Source organism: Microtus ochrogaster, chromosome 19, assembly GCF_000317375.1.
Source record: "Microtus ochrogaster isolate Prairie Vole_2 chromosome 19, MicOch1.0, whole genome shotgun sequence".
Taxonomy (NCBI): domain Eukaryota; kingdom Metazoa; phylum Chordata; class Mammalia; order Rodentia; family Cricetidae; genus Microtus; species Microtus ochrogaster.
In genome coordinates, this window is record NC_022021.1 from 58,986,737 (window position 1) to 58,995,866 (window position 9,130).

General features: G+C 40.2%; 1 protein-coding gene across 2 annotated transcripts in view; it reads left to right on the forward strand.

The window, feature by feature from the left end:
* Plpp1 (phospholipid phosphatase 1) overlaps positions 1-9,130 on the forward strand; it is a 58,175-nt gene that overhangs the window by 26,152 nt on the left and 22,893 nt on the right. Inside the window, exon 2 of one of the 2 annotated variants that reach the window (XM_005356806.3) lies at positions 6,638-6,792. The exons of the other annotated variant lie outside the window; for it this stretch is intronic. Within the exon in view, the coding sequence (XP_005356863.1) occupies positions 6,638-6,792 (155 nt within the window). The remainder of the gene's footprint in view (positions 1-6,637; positions 6,793-9,130) is intronic. 2 annotated transcript variants of the gene reach the window in all.

Here is a 9,130-nt window from a genome sequence, read left to right on the forward strand (position 1 = left end):
CTGCACATGTGTGAGGGTGTTGGAATCGCTAGGACTGGAGTTACAGACAGTTGTGAGCTGCCATGTGGGTGCTGGAAATTGCACCTGAGTCCTCTGGAAGAGCAGCCAGTGCTCTTAACCACTGAGCCATCTCTCCAGCCCCAATAATAATTTTTAATACTTTGCTTTAGCTTTGTTCCTCTCCCACATTTCTAAAAGTTAAATCATGACCGAGTTCATAAATCTCTAAATGCAGCAGACACCAACACATGCCAAATTCCTCATTTTCCATCTTCCTTTTTGTTTAGTTTTTGTATTTTATTCCTTTTATTTTCCTGAACTCTTAAAAAATAAGTCACTGCAGTGATACTTTTTAAATTAATTTCTTTTTCTTTCAGCTCTTTGATTCTGTGGTTTGTTTTTTTGAAGCAGGGTCTTGTAGCCCAAATGGGCCTGTCATTCCTCTTCCTCATCTTCACTGGTGTCAGATTATAGGTGTGGGCCAATATACTGGCTCAAACTGGTTTTTTTATAGATTTGTAGTAATGTGGTATGGGATGCCAGATACTATATGAATATATCCTTAATTGCTATGTTTATGATATATGAAAAATAAAGTTTTAATTATGATCATTGAAATTAAAGGAATTGCAATTAAAAGTCAATACTTAGGTCACACTAGCCACATACAGAGTGCTCACTGTCCTCACGCAGCCATGGGCTCTATAGTAGACATTGTTTCATTAGAGATTCAGCTGGCTAACTTTGCTGCACTATTTTTCCCCTCTGTTTCCTATTAAACAAAAGATGGCTTATTTTAATATACCTTATTATTAATCAATAACTTGGAGATTTTGCTGCACAGCCCAGGCTGGGTTTGCTCTTTTCTCAGCCTATGTCTCTGTAGTTGACTCTGACTCACTAGAGAAGCATTCCTTTGTTCTTCCTGCAAGTATGAAGATGGCGCCACCTTTGTAATGGCCTTCCTGAGCATTGTTTTAAGATTCAAGAAATGGTGACTAAAGTCACCCATTCTACCAACCTGTTGAGCCTCAAGATGATTTCTCCTTTTGGATAAGCATGTTTGCATGAGATAGCTTTTCTGTTTTGATTATTATTTTTAGGTGAAACAGTTATTATGGTTATAATTATAGATCTCAAAAGTCGTGAGAGCAAAACCCCTAGAACAATGATTCTCAACCCATGGGTCACAACCCTCTTGGGGATCATGTATCAGATATCCTGCATATCAGATATTTACATTATGATTCATAACAATAGCAAAATTACAGTTATGAAGTAGCAAAGAAAATAATTTTATGGTTGTGGTCACCATGACCTGAGGAACTGTATAAAAGGCTCGCAGCTTTAGGAAGGCTGAGAACCACTGCTCTAACGGTACATCTCTGAGGCATCAAGCAAGCCTACCAGCTAGTCATCACTATGTCCTCATTGTTCTCGGTGTTGAACAGAATAAGAACATGTATTTATTACAGGAAAGGGAAATTCAGGAAATGGGTAGTATGATTTTAGCCAAGTTATAAAATAAGGAATTCAGATGTAGTAGTGATCTTAATCTGTTGTTAGAAATTAGTTAAATTTGAAGGTGTATACAGCAAGAAATACCTTCTATCTGATTGTGAAGATACCAACCTAAAAGTTGATTATATATTTTTTCAGATGTCCCTTAATGTTTATTAAGTACAAACACACATGTTTATTTTATATTAATAAAATTGTACATAGAGAGTGATTTTAAGATTATTTTGCTGGATGTAGAAAATACATTTTTTTGTATCTGATCCATACTCTTATTTTACTGTTTTTTGCTTTTAACTTTTACAGATTCTGTCGTGAGAAATCTGAAATATAATTATGTTCTTCTATAAACATATTTATAATGTATAAACATTAGCATGGTTATGACTTGTAATAGTTGCTCAATAAAATTTGTTTCTATTGGGATATATGAGAAGGGTCATGCGCCATGATCCAGCTGTTTCATTTGCGTGGTGAAACTCAGTAAGTACCACAGACCTCTGTGCTGTGTGAAACAAATCTTTCTTTTAAACCTGTTTGTGCTTCAAGGGCTAGCAAGATGGCCCAGCAGTTACTAGTTCTTGCTCTTGCGGAGTTCTGGGTTTGGTTCCTAGCACCCACACCATGGCTCACAACTCTGAATTCCAGAGGACCTGGTGCCCTCTTCTGACCTCTGCAGGCAGGCATGTGGTGCACATAACATACCTGCAGGTGAAGCACTCACACGCCTTATAAATAAATACTGACTTCAAAACTTCAGGAAGTGACTACAGTAAGACTTCCACGTTTCACTCACAGAATATAGAATTTAATGTACTGCAAAGTGACACCCTGTGAAACTTTGAGTCTCAGAACAGAGTTAGAGAAACGTAGCTTCCTTGTTGGACATGTGGAATGAGTGCCGAGACTGGAAACTGCATGGGGGGCGGAATGCTTGTGGTGCACAGATTACATAGTCATGATATGTATCATGTGTCATGTGCTGTAATCCAGTTTCCTGTTCTGGAGAGTACCAGAGCCGATTGTCTACTTGTTAGGTTTTACTTTGAAGCAGGATTACTGTTTGCTCTTCACCATCTCATGTAGGTCTGATTTCTTTCTTTCCTGCGGAGGATGGAGAATTCTGTTTCAGGGTCACTAAAGGTGCAGTTGGTCCCTGACTTGACCTTGCTTTTTCACTGAGAGACGAGCAAGGGCCTCTGCTGCGGGAAGCCCTGCAGTAGTTCTTGCTGAAGCTTTGTTCAGAGGTCATGCTGGGCTCTACAGAAATTGAGTTCAAGATTCTGGGAATTTGTAAATTATAAGTTTGCGTTAGTAATTAACATGGCTCTGTTCAGTCTGCTCGTCTTTGTTAACCATTCGATTGAAGTTCCCCTTGCACAACCTACCCCTCCTGTGTGTGTGTGTGTGTGTGTGTGTGTGTGTGTGTGTGTGTGGTGTATACACGCGTACGTGTGGTGTTGCTGGAAACTAAGCCAGGTTTCATGCATGCTCAGCACGTACTCTGACACTGAGCCACACCCCAGCCTACTCCTGAGTTTCAGATTGCTTGCTGGGTTATTTTTTGAGATAGGTTCTCATTGTATCATCTTGACTGGCCTAGAACTCACTACCTAGACCAGGCTATCCTTGAATTTACAGAGACCCTCCTACTCTGCCTCCAGCATGCTGGGATTAAAGGTGTGCTCAGCCACACTCAGCAAGAATATTTATTTTTTAGATAGGATTTTACAGTATAACCCAGACTTGCCTTGAACTCATGATTCTTCTGCCTCAGCCCCCTAAATTCTGGGAATTGTCGGCATATGCCACCATGTACAAATAGAGGCATTTGTTTAGATGGATGAATCTCTGTCCCTTTTCCTTCCCTCTCCGTCCCCTGTAACATGTAATATTTAAGAAGAGTAAGGAAAATAATTGTACTATAACTTGCAGAAAAGATGTTTTTATAATGACACTCACACACAGACATGAAAGGAGGAGGGAGACATGTTGAGAAGGGCTTCAGTGGGAGAAGGCGGTGAGAGAGTAATGAGCATGGCCGTGACCAAAGCCCCTCATCTACATATGTGAAACTGTCAAAGCATAGGAGGCCACTTTCCAGAGGGCATTGTTGAGTTAATAACCTTCCCCTCTGACCTCATGGTCTTTACTGAGTTCTTGTTCTCCTTAATGTGGACATTTGACATCCTGCATTACCTGTATGGCCAGCTATGAGACACTTCAAGCTTTGGCTTTTGTAGTATAACATTGTCCTTGTCTAGTGTTTATTCATGTTTTCAGAGAATGGTTTCCATGCTACCGAACAAGAGAGACACGTTCCCTGCCCTCTAGAGTGTATAACCAGCCATTCTTCCTTCTTTATAGTCTCTTTTCATGGTTTTATGGACACTATTAGTTCTTGACTGATTGCTCTATTAGTCTTGTTTTTGTGCTTTCTCTGAGAACTCTTTTATCCTCTTTAAGTAATAAATTTAGAATGCTTACACAGCCGGGCGACGGTGGCGCACGCCTTTAATCCCAGCACTCGGGAGGCAGAGGCAGGCGGATCTCTGTGAGTTCGAGACCAGCCTGGTCTACAGAGCTAGTTCTAGGATAGGCTCCAAAGCCACAGAGAAACCCTGTCTCAAAAAACCAAAAAAAAAAAAAAGAATGCTTACACATCTCTATCCTGAATTTTATTTATTTATTTAGCTATTTAGTAAAATTTTATTCAGCTTTGATTATGTTGTATCCTGATTCAAAGGGTACAACTGCTGTAGTATCTGCTACAGTATCTGCTGCTAGTGTTGCTGAAAGATGTTCAGAAAGGCAGGGTAATTGTCTCCAGTGCCGTGGGACAGGTAAGGGATGGCCTGGCTTATCTTGAAAGGGGAGAGGAGGAGCAGCGCTCACCGTAGAAGACTGAGAATATATGAAGAGTCCCAGGGTTTCAAAAGCATAGTAGTTGATGTGATAAGGGCTGTGAGAGGGGTGGAAGAGAAGGCTGACCGCCATAGGAAGGGAGAGGGAAGCAAAGGCAGTGCTCTCCATACTGAGCTAGCACATTCCCCGTGGATGATTCCGCTGTACAACTCCACATTCCAGTCTAGGGCGACCAGTCTCTCTACCCCAAACGTCACTTCGTGTCTGCCTCAGCAGCTGTGGGCAGCCTTCGGGTTGTGTCATTCCTATTTCAAAACAGTATTCCTGCAGCCTTTTCTGTTTTCAATTTCTGGATTATTTCAAAGATGTGTTAAATATTTCTGTTTCCTCTCTCACTGTTAATTTCTAAAATACTTAGTTTACTATGTTACTGGCTTTGGCCAAAAGAAGACTTGTTTTTATTTCCTACAAGATAAATTCTTTCTTAGGCCAGTGTTTTAAACAGTCCTTTAATAAACCCAACCTGAAGCCCTCATACTGTCGTTAAAACCTCAGACTTGCAGAATTCAGAGATAATTAGCGGCAAAGATGTTTCCTCTCACTGTGAAGTTTCATCATGAATAGATGTATTTTACTGAACAAGCATGTTTTAAAAGGACAGCTCCACTGCCTCCAGTCTGTCTTCATTGACACGGTTCTAAACTTTGACTGCAGGCGAATCACTTGTACCCATAGGAGAACACATGCACACTGGCTGGGGAAGTAGCAGGTGTTAGAATCCTGGCTGTCCCACTTAAAACAGTAGTGACTGTAGTGATCAGCCTGGCCTCAGTAATCTGTGCATGAGCTGATTTTAGAATTGAGTTCATCTGGGTAGCTGGTGCTTGGCGTGTGAGCATGCAGTGTGGGGAAGCTCTCTTGGTGGGATGGATTGGACCCTTTGCTCGTCCCCTGTGCTCCTGTGCCTGCAGCTCTGGTGCTGCCGCTCCTCCCTGTGCCTCCTGTTGCCTGTGAGTCACCTGTTTGTCACCTCTTCTTCAATGCTCTTCTCTGTCTCAGTTTATGTCAATCTCTGAATTTCTGTTGGTTCTTTTATACCGCTTTAATAATTGTACTTCTGTTTTAATGGTATATTTCTGCTTTGTATTTCTTTTTGGATGTGTGTGCAGTAATAATAGTTACTAGAATTACTATCACAGTCAAGATACAGAACAATTTTGGGTTTTTTTGTTTGTTTGTTTTTGGCATTTGGTTTTTTGAGACAGAGTTTCTCTGTGTAGCTCTGGATGTCCTGGAACTCTCTCTGTAGACCCTGCTGGCCCTGAACTCACAGAGAGCCTCTGCCTCCGAGTGCTGGGATTAAAGGCGTGTGCCACCCCTGCCCAGCAAACAGAACAGTTCAGTTACAGAATAGTTTTGTTACTTTCTCTTGAAAAACGTCTGTGTTGGTGTTTTTAAACAAGCTCTCAAGTGTACATTTTTTTTTTCTACAAATACAGCCTAGATCTTGAACCTGTTTTGCACAAATTAGTTTTCTGTACCTGGTCTAACCTAGTGTTGCATATACAATAAGCGAGCAGATGCTTCAGTATTTGAACTGTATAAAGCCCAAATCAGTGTAAATTTGAACATATTTAGAAACTGTGAGCCAGGTGACATGGTGTGTGCCTATAGGCTTAGCTACTTGGGAGGCTGAGGCATGTTAAAGTCGTTTTGAAACCCTGCCAAGACCAAGAAAGCCATTTTTTTTGTCTTGGGGAACAAGTGCTTGTTCTTTTCTTTTTTTATTATCAAATATGCTTATAAGTTTTTTTGAACTTTATTCTAATGTGGAATGGATATTTACTTCTTTGTCTTTCAAATACTATGATGCTGTTATTAAATTTATTTATGTTAGTTTATCTTTTTCCTTAAACATATTTAGGATATTAAACTGCTAAATTAAATAGGAATTAATTATAGAATGTAAAATAAAAAATGTGCCTGCATTCTCAGTTTTATTTTCTGTGGACCAATTTTGATCTTTTCCCTGGGGGTCCCTTTCCCGATTGTCTCTAAGATGAGAGGTCAGTGCAAGCAAGAGCGTCAATTGTGAACGCGCAGAGGCTGCGTGGTCTCATTAGCCCTTCCACGGGGTATCAGAGATCTCGATCTATCCAGAGTTTAGTTAAGATTTATATCCCATACTCTCTCCTCCCTAAAGAAGTGAATTGAATGTAATTATATGTATCTTTTTTTTTCCCTTCCCCAACAGCTTCCCTGCCTATGGCTGTTCTAAATTTTGGCCAAATATATCCATTTCAGAGAGGCTTTTTCTGTTCTGACAACAGCATCAAGTATCCATACCATGACAGTACCGTCAGAAGCGTTTTGCTCGTCATAGTGGGGCTTGGCTTACCCATTTCCTCTGTAAGTAAATTACTGAGCAGGTAGTAGTGGCTTGTTGAAGTAATGATGTTGGGGTGGGAGTAAATTCAAGCCCTACCTTCACTAGTGTTACTATGGAAAATGGTTGCTGAAGGAAAGAGTTCCGCTGTTTATTCCTGGAGAATGGTGATTTTTCCAGTTAAAGGTGTATGATACTTAAAACAGCTTGAAGATGAACTAACTCTTCTCAATACGAACGAAGAGGGATAGCCCCGCTACTGCTCTGTTTACCAAGTCCTGAGATGTCAGGCATGTGTGTTTTTATGGGACTTGGAAATAGCAGAAAAGGAGCAGGGCAGGATTTACCCTCTTGCACGTCTCTGAGTGCAGTGGGTCCACTGTGTATTTCCCCTGTGCCCTCCTGGGTCTTGTCAACTCAGCTCCTTAGGTGTGTCCAGACTTTTAGAGTCCCAGTCAGCTCAGCGCCTGTTCTTCAGCAGGACTTTTCTTTCCTGATTTTTAGTAAGCTAATTTTTTTTTTTTTGCTTTAGCAGTTCACGAATATGAGTTCAGTTTGTCTTTTTCACTTTAAGTTTTCTTCTTTCCTGAATAGTCTTCAGATAAACAACCTTGACTTTTATTATATTCCAAGATACATACTTCTGTATACTTAAAATTTAAACATGAGTTAACAGCTTTAAAATAAAAGGGGCGGTGAAAAATTTGGATTAGGAATTTAGTTTAGGATACTTTTTCCTGAGAAACAGGTTACTATGCTAGCATTATCTAGATGTGCCCCAGGATTGTGATCTGTGCGGAGAGACTCCTGCAGAACTGTCACTGAGTGCCACTAACCAGTGCCACTGTCCTTGGATGGAGTGAAGGTCTGTGTCGTAGCTATTATTTTAAGCAAATGTTGCCACATCAGGTTTTTATCAACCTATTCAATATTGCTTGAGGCTCAGGAAGTTAACTTTAAATCGCAAGGTTTGGTACATTTCATTTTTTTTTAAAACTTAATTACAGAAATGTAATGGTTTATGAACTGAACAAAGCTTATAAAGTCTATCAACAATGAAAGCAGTAACCTGTAGTCTCCTACCTGCTGAAAACTAGTCACAGGTCAGGGATGTTCAGTTTGGCAGTTTTTATTTCATTATGAAAACACTACAGATTCAGTTTTGTGTCCTTTTTATTTAACAAAAATTTTTGAATAAATGATCAGAATAGGTCCCCAACTGTTAGACAGTGGGGATGGAGACCAGTGACACAGGCGTGTGCGTTCTTCAGAGCAGTGAGAAACTTGGTGTGGTGAGTTCTTGAGTTTGTTGTTGGAACTCACTTGGAAAACCTTGTTAATACAAACTTAGAGAATAGAAGGAGCAGTGTTTGGCTAGTTTCTGGACCTTAATGTGATGATGGCTTGTGAACTAATGCAGAAGGACTTCTTTACGGTTTCTAGGATAGATTTGTTTTAATAATTCATATGTAATATTTCATATAGAAGATACTTTGTTTTTATTTACAGGGATTATTCATGTTTAACATAGCTATATCTACACATCTTGTATAATTTGATAAGTAATAAGATCTTAGATGGTAAAAAATTTGTATTTTAAAAGTGACATATTTTTCTCTTTTAAAGTTTTAAAAAGAACCCCAAGTGTGGTGGGCAGCGTGCTGTTTGGATATGCATTCTAGTTCCAGCTTCCGAGTGCTCTAGTTTCCATTCTGGTGCTGTGAGATGGATACTCTGACCAGAGGTGCCTTAGGGGCGGGAAGGGTTTAGTTGGCTTACACTTCTAGGTCACGATCCATCAGTACTCAAGCGATAGTTAGCACAGAGACCGTGGAGGAACACTGGTTGCCATCTCACCCACAGACTGGTTCTTAGCTAGTGCTCTTATGCAGCCCAGGAGCACCTGCAGACATGGCCACAGGCCAGCTGACCAGGGCAGTCCCTCAACTGAGACTCCTTCCAAGGCGACAGTTAGAGCCATCTAGGACAACAGGAGGGCCTAGTCTTTCTTATTTTACTTTAGAAAAAGCCAAGTGAAGACATATGCATTGATAGCCATTAACTTGTTTTCTGTTTCATAAATGTTATTTTGAAAACCAACTGAGGAAACTACTTTACCTTTTTTTGTTTTTTTTTAATTTATGTCTTAGAAAATTGAATTTGTGATATTTGTTTTAAAAAATGTTATTTTTAAAATCAGAGCCTTATATCTCCAACTGGCGGCCATGTAGTTGAGGTAGAAAGTTTTTGATCATTAAAAATAATTCTGCCCAAAGAGCAATCAGGGTTCCCTGCCCTGTGGGAAGTCCAAGGACCACCCACCTCCATCCAGGTCTAGTAAGTTGAGCATCCAAACTGCCT